Source organism: Pelodiscus sinensis, chromosome 11, assembly GCF_049634645.1.
Source record: "Pelodiscus sinensis isolate JC-2024 chromosome 11, ASM4963464v1, whole genome shotgun sequence".
Classification (NCBI taxonomy): Eukaryota; Metazoa; Chordata; order Testudines; family Trionychidae; genus Pelodiscus; species Pelodiscus sinensis.
Genome location: NC_134721.1, coordinates 14,993,962 through 15,014,985, shown reverse-complemented (window position 1 = coordinate 15,014,985; position 21,024 = coordinate 14,993,962). Strand labels below are relative to the sequence as shown.

The 21,024-nt window shown below is 45.7% G+C and overlaps 1 protein-coding gene across 5 annotated transcripts; it reads right to left on the bottom strand.

Moving 5' to 3' along the window:
- Nucleotides 1–2,855: 2,855 nt before the first annotated feature.
- Nucleotides 2,856–19,693, bottom strand: TRNT1 (tRNA nucleotidyl transferase 1). 5 transcript variants are annotated; one of them, XM_075938695.1, is made up of 8 exons: nucleotides 19,554–19,693; nucleotides 18,404–18,563; nucleotides 11,529–11,722; nucleotides 10,984–11,122; nucleotides 10,596–10,722; nucleotides 8,753–8,946; nucleotides 8,324–8,577; nucleotides 2,856–5,042 (listed from the first exon to the last, which is right to left on the bottom strand). In XM_075938695.1, exons 2-8 carry the CDS (start codon nucleotides 18,561–18,563, stop codon nucleotides 4,797–4,799), a joined length of 1,314 nt encoding a protein of 437 aa, XP_075794810.1. In that variant the 5' UTR covers nucleotides 19,554–19,693; the 3' UTR covers nucleotides 2,856–4,796. The 5 variants fall into 5 exon arrangements, with proteins under 5 accessions (XP_075794810.1, XP_075794809.1, XP_075794811.1 ...); XM_075938694.1 differs by lacking the exon at nucleotides 19,554–19,693 and adding an exon at nucleotides 19,021–19,145; XM_075938696.1 differs by lacking the exon at nucleotides 19,554–19,693 and adding an exon at nucleotides 18,720–19,009.
- Between the last annotated feature and the right edge of the window lie 1,331 nt (nucleotides 19,694–21,024).

The following is a 21,024-nucleotide window of genomic DNA, read 5'->3' as shown; positions in this document are numbered from 1 at the left end:
ATATTATTGAAGCATCTTGTTGAGAATGTCGCTTTAATTAAAAGCCAATAAGACATGAGTGCTTTATTTTGATTTTACAGTGTGCCAATCCCTTATTCTTGGGGGGATATGCATGGCATAGAATAAACTTTTGGTACCCAGAGGGACGGAGCCCATCACTCTATGCTTTGCTCAGGCCAGCTGGCCTCTCCCACTCTGTGGAAAGTAGGGTGTTTATTGCAGTATGTCTTGAAGGTCATCAGAGCTGGACGCTGGCAAACTAAGGCTTTGGTCCTGCAGGCAGAATTGCTAATGTGCCCCTCTAAGCCAGCACAGAGGTTCTAGGGCAGTACACAGGTGCAATGGGAGAGGAGAGGATGCGAGTGGGGCTGGCAGATCTACTTGCCGGACTGGGATCAAAGAAGGAAGCTAATAGCAGAGGGCAGATGAAGACCAGATGAAGGGCTGGAATTGCCACTTGTGTAAGTAAACCTCGTACAGCTAGGGAAATCCCTGGCAATAGGCACCCATAATTTGCCAGGCAGAGGTGAAGCATGAAAAGCTGCATGTGGAAGACATGATGCTTCCTCCACCATAGGAGAATGTGCAGGGCCACACTGGCATGTGGCTATGCAGCCACAGATAATGCTCGGGCCACCCTAGTTAACCTCAGGTTCCTTTGGGGAAAGGATCTGGCTCACTGCCAGTGGGAGAGCCTGCTAGGTAGGAAGGGTGAGCATCCAATTGCACTATTCTTTTGCATAGGCAGAGGTAAAACAAAGCCTTTTGAGTTGATGTGTGTGTGTGTGAGAGAGCAAGAGCACATGGCCTTGGCTTTGTGTGTGGGCCTGGGTGTAGGTGTGCACAAACAAATGTATATCTGGGGGGAGAGGTGTGGGTGTACTCCTGTGTGTGTGCAGGCCTGTATGGGTAAATGGTTTGGCATGCGCACATGCTGTGTGTTCACTTCTGTGTATTCTCCTACCCGCGTGCATGTGTGTGTATGAACTGAAATACTGCAGTGACAGGGGCTATAGAAAAACCCAACCATGATAGGACTGGCTTGAAGTGGCAAGTAGCGTAGAGGCGAATAGATACAATAAAGTACTACCGGAATAAGCCTGGCAAATCAGATGGCTAGAAGCAGGAGCACAAAAATTAGGCACCTCTCTTAAGCAACTTCAGCAGTAGGTGAAGTACAGTCTGTGGCAGATGAGCTGTTCTGGCCCAGCTGGGAGGATGCATTCCTTCACCAAGCTAAGGAATGTCCCACACTTACACAATATCGCTCACATGCAGTTTGATGCTGCCCAAGCTGTGAACAAAGGAGACTTTCACACTGATGATTCAGAGACTGCTGGAGAGTCTCAGTTCTTTAGAAATGGAGTTTTAATTTCTCCAGTGGCTGAAACTTCAGCCCTCCAAGAGCCCCAGCCTGCGTTATCAGAGGCTGACTCATTTAGTTACTTCAGTGGCACCCTGGTAGCTGACATGCCACCCTGGGGAGTGGAAGAAGGTAGAGCTGGATGCAGCTGGGTAAGGCAAAGACAACCAGGGATGCTTCAGGCAATGTTGGCAGGACAGTGAAGATGGAGACAAGTTGGCTGCCTTAGGGTCATAGGAGATCAATGGGTTTCTTAAGATTGATCTGATGGACAGGATTCACGCATTTGCTCTGGATGCTTTGCACTACTCCAGCCCTGCACAGGAACCAATAGACCTGCAACCAACTGGGGCCCTGAGATAGTCCAACAGGTGCACCAAGAAAGGCTGAATCTGTCATGTTGTGCTACACTACGAATCTTGAATGAAAAGAACTCCTCTCTCTCATGATGGTTGCTACCTCAGCCTCAGATCTTTGGTAACATTCTAAATATTAGCCCTTCCCTAAGCCTCCCATTAATGGACATCTCAGGCAGATCAGTCATCTAGCTGGACCCTGGAAGACTACAGAAGAGGAGTATCATTGCCTTGTTTGCAGCTTTTCTGCCCTCTATCCCTTCTAGTTGATTGTGTAGTCAGTCCTACAAGGCTGAAGCAAGTGTGGGAGTAGCTATAAAGAGCACTTCCTTCCTCCATGCTTTCTTTGTGAGGAATCTTCCTCTGCTGCTTGGGAGCTCTTTGAAGGCTAGAAGGAACATGGTGTATCAAACCAGAATCAGTAGTCACTTTTGATGATGCAGGACAACACCTGAGGAAGCATGCCTTCTCACCAAAAGGGGCCAGGTACACGAAATCTATAATACAAAATTACATCAACCTAACTTACACCATCAGACAGCCACTGCAGTTATTAAATTGCTTGTGAGGATGCACGCTTGGCTTCTGTCACTAGCATGCATCCTCACGAGCAGGGCTTGTACTGTCACAGTGGGCCATTGCAGGATGGCTTGTAAAGGTCAGTAACAGTCAACATAACCAACATGTCTGCACCAACAGTATGTGGACCTAATTAGATTGATCAGGACTCTATGCTACTCAGAGGTGTTATTACAACAGGCTTAGAGAGGCACATAATGTTGGTGGGGGCCAAGCATCTAGGTATTCGCAAGGCATCTTACATCGAACAGACCTAAATTTACTTGATTACTCTGGCTTCAGAGCCATGAGAAATAATCCATTCCACCATAATGTGGGCAACCACCTCAGAGAAAGACCCACAATATTTAGGAATAGGGATGATCACTGTGTATAAAATCCAGAAGCTGAGTTTTAAAGTGGCTGATATTCAGAACTTACAATAGTGTAACAAACCACGATTAGGGAATACACAAAGTTATTTTGCCCATATCTACAACAGCTTTGATGCTTAATTGTGGAATTTAATATAATTAAACTTCATACTACATTAGAATATAGAACTACTAAGAGCAAGCTTTAATGTTTTGTAGAATTTAATAAAATAGTTCATTTAAAATGTTATGCAATCATTTACAAATATGAACATTGATTTTACAGTTTCACATCTTAAATTTTTTCCAAATTCTGTGAAGCAAATGTTGAGTATGCAGTGCATCTGAGGCAGGGACCCCAAACTGACTAAGAACTATAACTGGGCTATTTGATCTGAGGTGTTAAGTAGGTTGCAATTAAAACATGGTGATTGCTTTTAATCACACTACAATCAAAGCAACATGCTTTTGAATCTGCTGCAAATGTGAAGTTTTAAGGATAGGAAGGTTACAGACACCAAACCCTCTCTGTTTCATCCTGAAAAGAGAATTTTGTTACTTCACTGGGTTGCTTTAAGGATTAAATTCAGGTTTATATAGTATTTTAATTCCTTAGGAAAGGATCTACTTCAGCGCTACATTGTATCACATTTCTTCCCCCTCCCCCCAACAAATTTTTTAAAAAATTAAACACATTGTGCAGGTAGAATGCTGTGATAAGCAAATCAGACTAACAAAATGCAACCAGACTTTTAATAACAAAAACAGCAGACAAGGATTGGTTTGCTCAATTTCTGATCACTGGCCCTATATAGCTACAGAATGTATCATGTTTTCACTGTGTAAATAACTGGAATTCCAACCACCTTCCCTCCAATAATAATTAGATATAGAAAAGTACATGAATACACAGTATGCTGTATAATTGCTCTATTTTACTGCCACCTAAAGTGAGTAGTTTTGTCGTCTGTTTTGTTGAAATAACCCCATTGATTTAAATTCAACTATTCCCTGAAAGGAACTAAAACATAAGTAAGGGCGACAGGAATTAGGCCCTAAGTCAGTTATTTTGGGAGATGTGGGAGTAGTACTGTACTAAATATATTTGTACAGTCAGTTTTTTATCCCCTCAAATGCTAGATGATTTTCCATGCTCATATTTCATTGGAATGTCAGTACATCAAAGAGATCACTACTGTACAAAGTTCAGGTTCATTTTGCACATGGTATGTCAAGTGAAAAACACCCTAACCCTTTTGCTCTCTTGGGTAACTGTGATTGTAGGGAAATGCATTACTTCTAACCAATTAGGGGAATAAGAGGTGCTTCTTTTTACTATGACAACATACCTGACACCGGGAGGAGAAAACTGGACCAGCAGCACTGGCTCTGTTCTAGACTTCAATGTTATATGCACAAAAATTAAAATATACTTTTGAAAGAGGGCAGGGGGTTCCAATAAATTTGTACACTTGTAAAATGAGAAACAAGACTGAAAAAATCATAAGACACATAAAAAGTACTTATTCCCAAGTAGATACTTCTTATGATATTGACCTAGACATCTTTTTAATCTACAGTTGATTCTGGAATTAAAATAACTAAAAACTTTAGGAAAACAGGGTTGTTTCACAGGACAGGACATCATTTGTTTGTAAAATGTTCTCTTCAGCAATTCTATCTGATACTCAGCTTTGACTACAAAAAATATTTAGATCTCATTACTTATAGAAGTACAAGACTTCCTCCAGGCAAAAATAATGCATTAAAGAGATTTTTATCTGGAGCTCAGAAGTCATTCACCTTGTTTGTAGCTAAATCAGAACAACAAGAATCCTTGTGTGACCTCTGGGTGCCATTAGAAACATAGAAGATACAAAACCAAAGTATGTACTATTTACCATTTTAACATATCAGAGGTAGGTTTTCAGTCAGATTGGCAGAAATAAAGCCCCACATTACCACATAGCTAAACTCCTGCTTTCAGAGCTTAGTATGAATTTTGAACATGAAACAGTTCCACACCTCAATGTCTAGAACTCAAAAGCAATACTGGCTGGTAACAGCACTATATTTACAACTATTTTGACTCTCCCTGTAACAAGGTAAATACAATTATGTGCATTGCTAAACTATCATCAAATCCTACACCTTTACACAACTTAAGAGTTCTTCTTTATCCATTTGGTAACCACTCTTCTTCCACTGATCCCTTAACTGCTGTAACACTGTTCCAATTTCTTTTCCAGAAGAAATTCCCATTTTTCTTAAATCATGTCCACTGATAGGAAAAGAAGGGACAGACCATTGTTGCATTTCTTTTAGAAGATGCTCTTCTCCTTGGTATTTTAGAAGCTCACAGATCCTGGAATTCATATCTGGTTCCCTAGACTTAAAAACACAAACACACAAGAACTATTAAATGCCAGAAAATAGCTTAGTCTCAGATCCATTCTTATTCAACATGACAAACACACACCACAACTGGTACCCTACTGATACATACATAACATTTACATTTTGGTAGACTCAGATTATGTAGGCCAGGCATGTCCAAAGTCCGGTCCGCGGGCCAATTGCGGCCCGTGTTCCAATTTAATACGGCCCCCGCTTCCTCCCCCTCTCCTGGCTCCCCGGAGCTCTTTTGAACTGGCGCGCCCAGCGCGCTGCTTCCGGCCGCGCCGCCGCCCATGGCCTCCGCGGTCCTAGAGCCTGCCCTGTAGGGCACATCCGCAGCCCCGCTCCCCCGCTCGGCTGCGGGTTCGCCCTGCCCCCGGGTCGCCGTGAGGCCGGCGTGCCCTGTGCTCTCTGCCCGCCTCCGACCCGGCCCTCACGCATGTTCACTTCTTCAAATCTGGCCCTCTTTGAAAAAAGTTTGGACACCCCTGATGTAGGCGATTAGATGTTGGGAAGCTAACTAAGATTGCCACTTGCAAGATGCATACTGTAGATACCAGACTGACTAAGATAAGAAGTTGAATAAATCAGAACAAACAGTGAAAGTGGTATTTTTCATCCCGAGTTAACCAGTCTTTTATTATTTAGCTTTACAACCTGCTAATTTTGGCTGATCTTTGAAGAATTTCTGGAAACCCAGACAGGGGTAGGCAATATTTTCAATATATAATTGACTAAAAGTGATCCATGTTTTGCTCATCTCGAGCCTAGAGTACTGCAGTGACAGCTTCAGCTGTAACAGAATGGGGAGGGCTGCCTACTTAATAGTATTTCTCAAAGGGAGCATCTTATACCTTTGTTTCAGAGACTGCACTAGCTTCCAGTTAATTTTGTGCACCATTCAAATGGTTGAATTTGATCCATAACGTTTTCCATGATATAGGGTCCCCTGAGATCAACCTTTTTTCTTCGGTGTTAATGCACCAGTAGAGATCAGCTTGGATAGTCTCAACCAAATTAAAAAACTTGCCAGATACATTTGAAAAGAATTGTGCAGCACTGACGAACTTTTGTTTCAGATGATCAAGTCCAACATTTCAAAGCGGGCTGCCTTCAAGTTAGGCTGATAAACCCCATGCAAAAGCTGCTATCTTAAGGAGCTGGGACAGCACAGCACTGCTAAAAATTATATTACTTCTATGGACATAAACTTCTGAAATCTATATGTATGTAACACAAAACAATCACACTTGAAAATTTTGGCTTAAGTATTAAAATGTGATACAGGTGACCATGTGAATGGTAGCTCTGACACTGAGAGGGCCTCAAAATATCAGACCTTGATATTCCACTTTACAAATGCTACAATATAGTAATTAACTCCCTAACAATTCCTTTCTGACCTTTAATCTCCTGTACGATTCCGTATTTCTTCCACCCATATCCAACAGCCTTCCAGGTTTACTCCCAGGCTCTTTCTCTCTTCCCTCAGCTGCTCAGTTACCCCAGATTCCCTCAAAGCCTTTGCTCTTTTTCAGAGGGGTATGAGAAATACATTTCTATATTATAGTATAAATGAACTACCGTATTTTAGTGCATATAACCCATAGGTTATATGCATTTTTACAAACCCTGCCCGCCCCCATGGGGTATACTCCGGTGTGGGGTATACAATATTTTTTCTTCTCACCTGGTGAGTTCCTGCACAGCCTCCAGCCGGGGGAGCGCTCATCCCCCCTGGTTCCTATGCAGCCAAAGAAAGGGGTGGGGGAGCGCTCATCCCCCGGTTCCTGCGCAGCCGCAGGAACGAACGGGATGAACACTTCCCTGCCCGGAAGCTGGAGGCTGCGCAGGAACCGGGGCGTTTAGGCTAGCTAATTCCCCCCTGGCACCATAAATTAGCTAATATACTCCGGCACAGTTTGAAAGAAAAGTTTCATATACCCTGCGGGTTATACTTGTGCGTGGGGTATACAAGATTTTTTCTACTCAATTCGGAAAAACCGTGGGGTATATTCGGGTGCGGGATATATTCGCTAAAATACGGTACTCAAAGTTCTGTATTAATTTGCCTAGTAAGGAATCTATTTGTCAAATATTTACCAAATCTTTTTTTTTTTTTGGCTGTACTGTTAGACATATTTGCTGACAGGTATTTTGAAGCATATTACCAAAATAATTGAAATTGGTGTAATTATTGGTTGTTCTGATAAATAAGATATGCAGAATTTTGCAGACTTTTATAATAGTGTGCAGAATTTAGGGATGTTAAAAACTGTGTGTGTCTAATTTTGTTAGCCACCTCAGATATTTTAAATAGAGAAGCAGGGTAAAATATTTTAAATAAATAAATTATATATTAAAAAAATAAAAATAAATAATGTGTAACCATTGCAGTTACACATTTGCAGGCAGGGAGGCAGGCAGGAGCCAGTGTTCACAGGGAGAGGCAGCCACATAGGAGGTAGGTGGCTCCACGGGAGTAAGTGCAGGGAGCCCGTTTGAAAGCTTATTTCTTGTGTGTACTGGCTCCCGCTTGCCCCTCCCATCCCCCATGCTGCTGCCTCTTATCAGAAGGGGGGGGGGAGGAGGTGGCTCCATGGGAGCTGGTTTTTAAGCTGGCTCCTCTGAGTACTGCTCCTGCCTGCCCCCCACCACTATCTCTGTCAAAAGCAGCAAGGGGTGCGTTGTGTGTGCATGCACATGTAACTGATAGGATTAACCACTATGCCTAGACTTCAGTTAATTGTGTAAACAAATACACACAAATATCCCTAACAGAATTTTAATTTTTTTAGCACAGAGTTTCCTCAGGAGTAAACTATAATTAACGCTGTATAGCCACATTTCTCAAACTGTGGGTCCCGACCTGCAGGGGGTCATGAGCCTTTGAGGGTGGTTGTGAGCAACTTACAAGGGGGTTGCAGCAACACAGAGGGGGGTCACAAGCAACTTAGAGCAGGGTCGCGGTATCACAAAGTTTGAGAACCCCTGCTGTATAGCATTTTTCATCCATAAATCTCAAAGTACTTTTTAAAAGTAAGGAAAGTATCATGATCCCTATATTGTAGGTAAGGAAACACTGGTGTGGAGAGAAGTAACTAATTCAAAATCACAAACCAGGTCAAGGACATGACTGGGACTAGAACCCCCGAGTCCCAACTCCCTGTTGAAGGTCCTAGGCAGCACAATCCAATGCATCTTTTTTTGTCTGTCTTAAATGAGACCTTTGAGTTTAATAAAAGAAATAAAATAGCTACGTGAAACACACTTACATCTATAATGAATTCTTGATATGGTTTAAGTGGTTCTGGACTATCTGTAGCTTTGATTAAGTCTCTTCTATGCTTCATTATAAAAATGCCAAGGTTCTTCTCTTCTTTTGAGATTTTCAGCCTCAAATCGAGTTTTATGACATCATCCTGCACCTTGAACAGTGATGTTAGAACGGTCATTGGTTTTGGAAACAGATTCTGAACATTTTTACTGACTCTGTCAAATTCCTCTAAATTCCCATTAACAGGTAATCCTGAAGGGGGACACACAAAAAGCATCATGAAATACTGTTACAAAAGGAACTATCAAATCACCAGAAGAAATGGTCTAATCAGGTACTGCACAAACACATAAATGACTATGGAGACTAGTACCATCTTAATATGCTGTTCTGCAGTTATTCTTATGCAACACCCATTGTACTTTACCTATATAATGAGCAACATCAAGCTCATACATAAGTCGAACCAAATGATTTACGTGGTTTCCAACAAGAATTTTTTTCAGTTCCACCCAAATTCTCTCTCCTGATATTCCAGCCAAACCTTTGGCATTTTTCTTAATTGCTTCCAGAGTATTAGATTCATGGTCACCAGGCTTTTCTGCTACTCTTCCATAAAACCTACAAAATAAAAATACTAAATCTTATTACAATTGATGATTCTCCTGTTTATTACTTCTCAAAGAATTACCTTAGGCAATATTTAAACTGTCCTAATCTCAAAGTATTCACAGAGTATTAAAGTGCAACTAAACTTACATAATTAGAACTTCTATAGTGCTTTATATCCATTTATATCAAAGTACATTGCATTTTCAAAGGAACCATCATACTACAGATGAAATGGTGGCGCAGTTGCAAAAGGTCTCTCAGAAAGTTGGTGCAGAACTTCGGATAGAACTAGTCTTAGGACCTGATTTTCAAAAGCACCTAAACAGACTAGATGCGTAAGATGAGTCAGACACCTAATCTGTTTATGCACTTTTGAAAATTCCAGTAGGTGCCTACCTGTATCTTTAGATGGCTACATACATTTAAAAATCTAGCCCTCAACTGCTATGACCTATTACCACAGTAAGCCAAGAAATTTCTAAGGATTATCCAATTTTGTCTTCTTAATACCTTTTTCCATGAATGTTCTCAGACAACATGTCATTCATAAACCATTCCACTCTTACTTCTCCTGAAACAAATGCTAAAACTTCCCATTGCTCAATAGAAGAATCACACACCTATCACAGCCACTAACTTTCCCAGCTACTGCAGTGTACTCTGCACATCTGCTACCAAATCAGTGGCATTCACAAAAGAAAATCAAATTTATTGCTGAAAATTTCTAGGCATGGTAACATTAGGTCCATTGAGAGAGCACAGAGTAACAAGTAAATTGAGTTTCATGTTATCAATTAATTTCATATTTCTAAATGTGATATGGATACTAAATTTCATTGAATCAACTAATTGACTAGTAAATGGATTTTCCATTAATTGGTTGATAAGCAGGGGAGCCACAGCAGGGTTAGCTCCTGACCCCAGGAGCTAACCCTGCTGTAGCTCTGCCTTTTAAATGTATTAAGAGCCAGAAAAGGCTCAAGCACAGCGGGAGGGAACCAGCACAAGCCAGGCCAGCTGATTTCCGGCTAGCGCCGGGTCCCCCTGCTGTACACCAGTCTTAAAATGTAGGCTCTTAATAGATTTAAAAAGCAGAGGTGCAGCTGATTCCCAGCCTGCGCCCAATACCTACTACCCCCACTGCCTCCCCTGCCCTCTGCGGAAACTGTGCTGGAGGGGTGGAGCGGGGAGACAGCTTTTAAGCCAACTCCCCCTAGCACTAGCTCCTGCTCTTCTTGCCTCAAATAGAGGCAGCAAAGGGGGAGCAACTACTCGAGGGACTACTTGACTATCCAATAAGCTTTTGCTTATTGGATAGTAGACCAGTTGCTTACATCCCTAAAATGTAACCTAGTCATGTTTCTCCATCTACATTTTTGTTAACAACTGGGACATGAGGCTATAGAAAACCTTAATGTGGCAAGGCCTATTTTCCTGTTTTTCTCTGAAGAGGGACAATGATTACGAAAATCACATTTAGTTCTTGATTTTCAGCACCTTACCGAGAACAAGGCACTATATGAGCTTGGATTGTGTGTTTTTCATGATGCACTAAGTTTCTATTTATGCAACTAGCTGTGGAATGTAGTGTCCTTGTGAAGATTTTGTTGAAAATAATGTTAATCATTTCTTTATTTAGAAAAGCAAAATGATACTACCTGAAATATCTCAGTATTCGTAAATAATCCTCTTGTATTCTCTGGTTTGCGTGTCCAACAAATCTGACTCTCTTGTTTTTCAAATCTTCATAACCTTTGAAATAATCAAAAAGCGTGCCATCCAAACCTAGTACAAAAAAGGGTTATACACTTAGTTTTAACAAGATACTCTATTACTAGGTAGATGAAGAAAATGTTTGAGACAGAAGACATGAAGGCTAAGATGTCTTCTGATTTGTCAGATCTCCCCTATGTGAGCAACTTCCAGTTTAGATAGGGGAATTACATAGGAATAAGTGGAGGTTGATTGTGGCTTTGGTTGAAGGCTAGATAAAACATAATCTTTGCATTAAGACAGAAACTGTATTTTATTTTTGGAATCATGTACCTAAAAACATAGAATTGATTGTAAGATCTCTTCTTTCAGCATCTTGTTCCCAGTCAGTTGTGAATTCCACCTCTGCATGTCGTCCATCAGTGACTACATCAATTCTAAGTGTGGTAATTTCAAAGTTCTGTTCATGGAGCTGTAATTCACACAATACTTTGTTTTATCTTCAAACACAATAGCGAAAAGGATGTACAAGAGTTAAATGTTTCTTTGTGCATATCCAGCATATAAACAGATATATAATGAATTTGATGAACAGAAAAATTAGAAAATGTTCATTGCCTTTAAACCAGCTGAGGTTTCATTTTTAACTGTCTGATGCTACTTGGGGTACTATACTTTTGTTCACAAAACAAAGTCAAATCTTGGAAGAAATAATTGCAATGCGTTCTTTGGGTAAGATCAAACATAGTAGCAGTTTACTATTGGATAAGTCCTGTACTGGGTGCAATATATCCTGCTTTTATACAGGGAGGGACAACTAACAGATCTTTCCTAACTACTAAGAGCCAACATAATTCATAAACAAAGTTTGTGATTACCCGGGCAGTAATTGTTCCATGTTTTTCTCCTCTGTTATTGATCATACGAATACCAGCAGACTGGAACATTTCCTTCATCTGAGTAGGTGTAGCAGTGGTGGCAAAGTCCACATCTTGTGGTTTCATTCCACTTAATAAATCTCTGACAGCACCTCCAGCTATTCTTAATTCATACTTTTCCTTTTCAAATAACTCTGGCAGGGGGAAAAAAAATCAGGGTAAAAATTGTTTTCTTTTAAAAATGTAATATCCATCTTAAACCAGCTGTAGATTTGGCTCACACGTAAAGGTGATCAGTTAAGTAAATTCATGTTTGAATTTATGATATGGCATATACACATTTGAAAATCTAGCCAAGTAGACCATGTTAACAGAGGCTTTTTTGGGGCATAAAATACAAACAGAGACAATATAGACCCTGTGCATTCAGCAAATAAATACAGGTTGAACCTCTCTTGTCCAGAACTCTCTGGTTCAGCAACATGCCTGGTCCAGGAGGACCATGGATGTTGCTGAACCAGAGAGCCCCTGGACCAGCAGGTTGAGTGGCCACAGGGTTGGCACAAACAGAAGCTGCGGTGACCCTAGGATAACAGAGCCCAGCAGCCCCAAGGAGCGGAACCCTAGTGGTCCCAGAGCCCAGCAGTACCAAGGAGCGGATCCCTGGTGGCCTCAGAGCCGCAGCAGCCCCGGTGGCCCCAGAGCCGCAGCAGCCCCAGCATCTTGGAGCTGTGGCAGTGTAGGTGCCTGAGAGCTGCGGCTGTCCCAGTGACCGTGGGGCTGCAGAGCTGTGGCGGCTCTGGGACAGCAGAGTCCCACCGGTCCCTGGACACTGAAGCCATGGTAGCCCTGGGGCGAGCAGAGCTGCGGTGGCATGGAATGGCTAGCAGAGCTGGTGGCCCGGGGACAAGGGAGCTGCACTAGGTCTACTGAAAGATCCCAGGAGAGCCCAAAGTCCTGTCAGTAGAGGGATGGAATTGACCTGTCCTGGTTCAGCAAACTCCTTCATTCAGGACTAGTCAGGTCCTGAGCGTGCCAAACCAGGGAGGTCCAACCTGTATTTAGGGTACTGTAATTTGGATATGGTTATACTTGCTATCAAGCCTGAATAACACCACTGGAAACGTAAAGAAGAAGAACTGTGCAAGTGCCTGAAAAAACACACATCTACCATTGGGTCTGTGTGAATTTAAAACACGTGAACAACAGTATAAAGTAATGATACTCAGCCCTCGCTGATTCAGGAGCCAAATTTACAAACAACATTACCCAAAAGAGCCAAAGCTGTGTGAACTGTTCCACAGAAGATGAAGAAATGCCCCTATTGCCTTAAAGAACTAAAATAACTAGTCAGAGTTAGTTTGCTGCCTTCAGCCACTTCTTGACAAATTATGAGCTGCACTATCTTCTTTGCTATATATTCTTTTTTAAACCAGTGGCAAATGTGACAATCATTAGTATAAATTCCAAAGTACATCTCTCTGTTGTCTTATTATTTTACCGAAAAGGGGCAACTTCCTCATTTAATTACCAAAAGTGGCTCCTGCAAGCCTTGCAGTACTTTTATTTCAGAACATCTGCAAGATTCTTGTGTTAAAAACCAAATAGGTATCTTCTCTCAGGCAGTAAGTTAATTTTACTAGAATTTTATATATATATTATATATTACAATAGGTTTTCAAAAAGACTCCTTTCAAAGTTGAGAGGTATGGTCAGTACACTACTATCACACTTCTTCAAGTGACATTATAATTTACCAAATATTATTACTGTGCAGTTTTCACAACCTCTAAAATTTTCTTCTTTAGAAATTTACTGATGCAATAACATCGAAATTTGCTACATATTAATTCAAGATCAAATGCAATACTCTAGTTCAATGTATCAAATTCAGTTATTCCAACCCAAGCTTAAAAGAAAAACTCAGACTCAAGAAGATTTGTTTTAAACTAAAAATAAGAGAGCACTAACAGTGTATTATATATAAACATGTATTAAAAATGTATTAAAATGTCACAACTTGCTAAAGCAGGGGTTCCCAAACTTTTTGACATGGGGACCAGTAAATCCATTCACGAGCTTTCGGAGGACCAGTAACATTCATTTGCATATTTGCATATTCATTAAGCAAATTACAAATATGCAAATATGGTGGTTTTGGTCCTCCCAAAGCCCCCAGAGCCAGCTTTAGCAAAGCTTTTGATATGGCCACCCACAATATTCTTACCAGCAAGTTAAGAGAATATGGATTGGAAAAATGGACCGTAATCCAATAAAATCCTGCACCACTACATCATGTATTGAAAAGAGGCTCATTTATTTACAGAAAGCTGAAAACATCTTTGGAATTTTTTATCCATATTCTCATTCCAGATGGTGAATGCACCAGGTTCTCTCCATTCTGACACATTATAGTGCCTTTAAACCTCACTGTCAGCAGTGGGGATATTTAAAAGGCACTGCTTTTAAATTTTTATTTAGGATCTACGTGCGCCCTGAACTGTCCTGCTCACCGCTGGTTGATTCTTACACGCCCCCCCCGGCTGTCCCCGCCAGCCGATTCTCTCCCGATCTCTCCTGGCAAGTCCTGCTGCCCCCACGAGCTGGCTCCCCCCGCACCTGCGATCTCCCCTGGTTCAGCCCCACTGCTCCTGCCCCCCCCAGCCAGCCCTGCTTCTGCCAGCCGGTCCCCCCCGCCCCACCCTCCGCGATTTCCCCTGGCCAGCCCACTGTCGTCCCCCCACCCCCTTCCGGCCAGCCCTGCTTCTGCCGGCCAGTTCCCCAGCCAGCCCCACGGTATCCCCCAGCCAGCCTCACTGCCCCCGCAAGCAGGTTCCCACCCCCGCGATCTCCCCAGGCCAGCCCCACCGCTCCCACCCCCCCGGCCAGCCCTGCCTCTGCCAGCTGGTTCTCCCCGCACGCACGATCTCCCCAGGCCAGCCCCACCGCTCCCGCCCCCCGGCCAGCCCTGCTTCTGCCAGCCAGTTCCCGCCCCGCGATCTTCCCCGGCCAGCCCTGCCCCGCGATCTCCCTCAGCCAGTTTCACTGTCTCCGCCCGCCGGTTCCCACCCCCACGATCTCCCCTGGCCAGCCCTGCTTCCGCCACCCGGTTCCCCTCCCTATCTCCCCTGGGCACCTCCACTGCCCCGACCCTGCTTCCCTGTGGCCCATATCCAACCCCTCCACCCCCCTCCACAGCCAGCAATAAGAGCTCACCTGGTAACCCTCACTATGCCTCTGCCAGGAGTCTGAAACATACGGCTGCATCCGCCCAGCCCGGCTGAGGGCTTGGGGAACCTAGCGCTGCACGGACAGTCCGGGAGCCCAGAACACCCTGGCAGCCATGCCGAGGCCCGGTATTTTTTCCCCGTGGCCCGGTACCGGGCCACGGCCCATAGTTCGGGAAACGTTGTGCTAAAGCAAAACAGTGGGTTTTTTAGACCACTTCATGTAAAAGAAGAAACAGGCGTACATAATAATTTAGGTACAAAATTACGGCCGTTCTTACGCTCTTAGTTTTCGGCCATCTTCAGTGACAAAATCACTTTAGATCCCAACTGCCTACCATTTAATAAATTCATAAATCACCATCAGTAAGAAACCTTCTGTCCAAAGGTAACTTCATGCATGGAGCAGGGATGTTAAATTTAGATTAATGGGCTAATCGAATAGTCGATGCAATTTGCATCGACTATTCGATTGGTCATAAGGGTGCCTCCGCCTTTGAAGTGTAGCAACAACCCTAGGGCCATTGCTACACTTTAAAGGTGAAAGCGCTGTGGGGAGCATGGGGCCAGTCGGGGACTCAAGCAGCCCCCCGCAACATTTCAATGCAGCAGCGCCACGTGGAGCCTGGGGTCAGCTGGGGACTGGGTTCCACACAGTGCTGCCACTTTGAAACTCCACGTGCAGCGTGGGTCAGCTGGGGACCCTGGGCTGCATGCGACATTTCAAAGCAGCAGCACTGCATGGAGCTCAGGGTCTGGCCATAGGCTACACACGGTGGTGGTGCTGCTTTAAAGGACCCTCTCCTCTACTCCCCTTTGCTGCCTCTTTCTTATAGAGGCATCAAGGGGAGGGGACTGACTAGCTAGTTCATATCCCTAGCATACAGCCCCCATAATCTACAGATTATCAATTTTGGATAATTTAGCAAAGATATTGCCTATAATCTGAAGACAAAGGGGCTGCCAAGGAGCAATTTGGAAGATGGCAATGATCAAAATAAAAGAACCCAGCTTGACTGTGACAGCCCAGGGTTTGTGCAGATGAGGGGAAAAAAATACAGGCAGTCCCCGGGTTACGTACAAGATAGGGACTGTAGGTTTGTTCTTAAGTTGAATCTGTATGTAAGTCGGAACTGGCGTCCAGATTCAGACACTGCTGAAACTGACCGCCAGTTCTGACTTACATACAGAATCAACTTAAGAACCCCAGGCGTCCCCAAGTCAGCTGCTGCTGAAACTGATCAGCAGCTGATTCCAGGAAGCCCGGGGCAGAGCAACTCTGCCTGGGGCTTCCTGTAGTCAGCGCTGGTCAGTTTCAGCAGAAGCTGACTTGGGGACGCCTGGGGCAGAGCAGCTGGGGTGCTACTGGACCAACCCAGCAGCACCCCATCTGCTCTGCCCCAGACGTCCTGATTCAGCCGCTGCTGAAACTGACCAGCAGCGGCTGAATCAGGACCTGGGGCAGAGCAGCTGGGGTGCTGCCGGGTTGGTCCAGTAGTGCCCACGGGCGCTGCAGGACCAATCGGCAGCGCCCCAGCTGCTCTGCCCCAGAGTCCAAAACAAAAGCCTGGTCTGCTGGGGGGGGGGGAGCACACTAGCTGCGCCCCCCCCCCCCCCCCCCAGCAGACCAGGGACACGGGGAGCAGAGCCGCAGCGGCAGCGGGGTGCCGCGCCTCTGAGGCTTTGCTCTGGCAAAGCCTCTGAGGCGCGGGACCCCCCCCCCGCGGCTGCGGCTTCAGTCAGGGTGCCTGTGGTCTGCTGGGGACGGTCCCCAGCAGACCACAGGCACCCTGACTGAAGCCGCAGCCGCGGGGGGGTCCCGCGCCTCTGAGGCTTTGCCAGAGCAAAGCCTCAGAGGCGCGGGGAACCGCCGCTGCTGCCGCTTTGACTGAAGCGGCAGCAGCGGCGGTTCCCCGCGCCTCTGAGGCTTTGCTCTGGCAAAGCCTCAGAGGTTCGGGACCCCCCCGCGGCTGCGGCTTCAGTCCGGGTGCCTGTGGTCTGCTGGGGACCGTCCCCAGCAGACCACAGGCACCGGGTCTCATGCGGCAGCAGCGGGGGTTCCCGCGCTTCTGAGGCTTTGCTCTGGCAAAGCCTCAGAAGCGCAGGAACCGGCCCGCTGCTGCCGCTTGGGTCCCGGTGCCTGTGGTCTGCTGGGGACGGTCCCCAGCAGACCACAGGCACCGGCACCCAAGTGGCAGCAGCAGCGGTTCCCGCGCTTCCGAGGCTTTGCTCTGGCAAAGCCTCAGAAGCGCGGGAACCCGCCCGGTGCCCCTGGTCTGCTGGAGACGGTCTCCAGCAGACCAGGGGCACCGGAGCAGCTTACGAACGGGGCTTTCTCGCCCCGACTTCCGGGGCGAGAAAGCTCCGTTCGTAAGTGCGGATCCGACGTAAGTCGGATCCGCGTAAGTCGGGGACTGCCTGTACATACATACATACATACATACAAACATATATATATATATATATATATATATATATATATATATTTACTTGCAAGCTAGGCATATCTGATGTGAATCACAGTAAATTACGACTGGAAGGGAGATCATCTAGTCCAGTCCCTCGTACTGAGACAGAACTATGTATTATCTAGAGACCATTCCGAACAGGGTTTAAATTAACCATTGATGACAGATCCCACAGCCACCCTAGGTCATTTGTTCCAGTGCATAACTACCTGGACAATTGGAAAGTTTTTCCTAGATGTCTAATCTAAATCTCCCTTACTGCAATTTAAATGATTATTTCTTGCCATGTCCTCCTGGGTTAAGGAGAACAATTTATCACTCTCCTCTTTATAATGCCAGTCTTAAATTGTGTATACAGTTATGCCATCTTTCCTTTCAGTCTTCTCTTCTCCAAACTAAATGCACCCGTTTTTCAATCATTCCTCACAGATCACATTTAATCATTTTAGTTGCTCTGTTCTGGAATGTCTCCAATATGTCTACTTCCTTCGGCAAGTGTGGTGCCCTGAACTGGACACAATTCACCAGTTAAGGCTTTAACAGTGATGAATACAGTAAATAAAAAATTACTTCTCATGTTCTGAATTCTGTCGGTAAAATCTAAGACTAGATCCTACAAACAATTTTGGGACTTTGCGCATTGATTTCTGACACTGTGCCCTGAGGTTGGTACTCACAGTCTTGTGCTTCTGCAAGGCAACTTGATACAGAACAATATCTGCACGTTGCGTGGCATGATTCCACCTTACATTTTCTGAGCTCATTTGTGACGGAATAAAGAGTTTATGGAATGAATACGGAACAATTCACACAGTCATTTTTACAGTTAAATGAAAGCATACATGTTCCAGCATGCAGTAGACACACCTCTCTACATCCAGGCCTAGACAACTCAGAGAGGGCACTCTGATGGATATGTACTTCCACTGGTGAGAAATACCCTTGTGCCCACACACAGCGATTACTCAAAGCATGATATGCCAACACAAGGCTGAGATAAGTTTCCCTTTGCATTAGGCTCATCTATTGGGTGGCAGCATGGACCCCCCTTCCCCCAACTTCCGATCCGCGCTGACAGCGCTCCTCGCTACTGAGCAACAGTGTTGGGTCTGAATTCCGCTGCCAGGGGGGGACTGGAGCAGGAGTCACCGCCCGGGATGGCGCGGGGAGGGGCGCTCACCTGCCACACTCTTCAGCCCTGGGGTGAAGAGAGACTGGAAATCGGGAGACTCCAGCTTCATGGTGACCAAGCGCCGCCCCCGGCTCTGGGCCCCGCTGCGGCTGAGGGGGAGGAGGCGGCGGCCGGCTCTGCAGCGCTGCAGGAACCGCTCCCACCACATCTGCAGAGAAGGAGCGCGCCAGTCAGCGGGGAGGGGGCCGGTTCGCTTCTCTGCGGAGCCGCTGCGAGGGGAAGGGGCAGGCTCCGCAGGGCGACGCCAACGGCAGCCTCGGCCCGACCGGCGGGCACCACCCCCTTCGCAGAGGGAAGCTCAGACCCGGGGACGCCGGCCCGGCCACGGCAGGGAGCGCGTCCCGCTTGCGACGCCCAGGCCAGAACACCGGCGCCTCTGCTCGAGAGCGGATCCGGATCGAGAGCGTCCACACGCCCCGCCGCTCCGGATCGGGACCGGCGGGCAGGGCGGCTGCGGCGGGGCCAGGAACCGAACCCCGCTCCCCTGGCGCCCCCCACAGCCACCCCGGCCCCGCTCTGGGGGGAAGGCTCGGCCCCGGGCAAACACCGCCGGGCGCGCGGCCCCCCCCAGAGCCAGTCCCGGCCCGGCCGGCGGTTGGCCTTACCCAGCCTGCCGAGCTCCCACGCGCCGCCCAAACCGCCGCTTCCGGGAAGAAGCGCGCGTGAGCGCTGAGCGCCGCGAGAGCAGGGCGGAGCCACTCGCGGGGCAGGAGGAGGACGGCTCCGCGCCCCCTGCCGGCCCCTGGGGGAGGTGCGGACTGGGGGACCGCGCGCCCCCTGCTGGCCCCTGGGGGAGGTGCGGGCCGAGACTCCCATGCAATCCCCTGCTTGGGACATTATGACAAAGAGCACGTACTGCAAATCTCACAGTGAGCCCATTGGAACTGGCCAGGCTGCTGCTGAGTTGTAGGCAGGACTTGGGGTTCTGTGGTAGGACTTGGGGCTAGAACTCCAGCTAGGAGCTGCCTTATTACACCCTAACAAGATGGTTTATTAGATGATGAGTGTCTGGCCCACGAAAGCTCATCATCTAATAAACCATCTTGTTAGTCTTTAAAGTGCTACATTGTCCTGCATTTTGCTTCAGCTACCCCAGACTAACACGGCTACATTTCTATCACTTATTACACCCTCTTACCTTGAGTGGGGCTCTGCCTGGAGAGAGAGATGTATTTCCATGGATCAAATTTGAGATGTCCCGAGTCTTTTGATTTCATTAGAGCCCATGGAAAACAGAGGTGCTGTGTGCAGCAACAGTTGTAAAAACAGACATGTCTAAATGCATTATGGATATAAATAAAACAGAACATATTTCAACTGTTAATTGTAAGCTCTTTGGGGCAGGGACTGCCTCCTACTATAGGTGTGTGTGTCAAAATTGGACTTGAATCTCAGTCGGGGTCTGGATTGGTGCTGAACATAATAGTATTTGCCATGATATATATATGTCATATAAAAACAAAATACTGCTGCTGGAAGACTGCAACATAACACTACTTTATTGCTCAGAATTCTAAGCAGTACACACAAGCACTCAAAAATACACACACAAAACTGGTGATCCTCTTAAACAGAAAGGCATAAGGCGCCCCACCCCACTTAGAGCGGACTCTCTGCAGACTCTCTACTGAGAAAGACACACATCACATACTCATCTATAGTGCCCACTAGCCTGCAAGTAGGACCAGTAAACCCTTACCAATTAAAATGACAGCATCTTATTTTAATACAGTTTTCAATACACCATACACCTAATACTCCATACACCATGCACCAAATACAAACAGGTCTGCGATGGGTGGGGGCAAATGGGGCAGTTGCCCTAGGATCCAGCATTTTAAAAAGGTGGAGGGGAGCTGCTGCTGTGAGCACTTTAAATTGCTGCCAGAGCTCTGTGTGGTGCAATCTGGATGGTGCTGAGAGCTGACTGCCCCTACCCTCACACCGTCCCCCTCCTTCTGCCTATGGCCACATCCCTTCCAAGGAACCCAGAGCTGAGTTCCCCACCTTCCATGTCCAGCCCTGAATATGAATAATAAAATAACAGAAGCCAGAAGTTCCCTGTGTTCTAATCTCAGCTGTTAGTAACTGGCCTAGGAGAAGTCACCTAACCTCTCTGTTCAGATACTAATTAATCCTCTAAACTATATTGTATGGTAGGTAATATGCAGATGGAAAAACTGAGGCAAAGTTTTAAAAATATAAACATTCCAACAGCTTTATATAATTACCTAAACCGCGGGGACAGGTATATTAAAAATACCATAAAAGATATATAAGCACTTACTTGAGGTCTTTAAAATTAAAAATCAGGGGGGTTGGTTTTTTTTTTACAAAGTACCTCATAAAAGAGCATAACAAGGTATCTGGTCTTTTCAATTCAGAGTTCATAAATTCATGGATTCATTTCCTGTTGTTAGCCAAGTAATTTTCCAGTGTACTCCTTACCTTTGCTCTCATGAGCAAGGGGTCACTTGAAAATAATGGTTAGTAATTTTAATATAAAACAAAATACTTCTTCATACTGTTTATAGTCAGTGAGCTGAATTCACTAATACAGAAGGTCAGGACATTATATGCTGCCTTTGGCTTTAAAAAAATCACCTGGA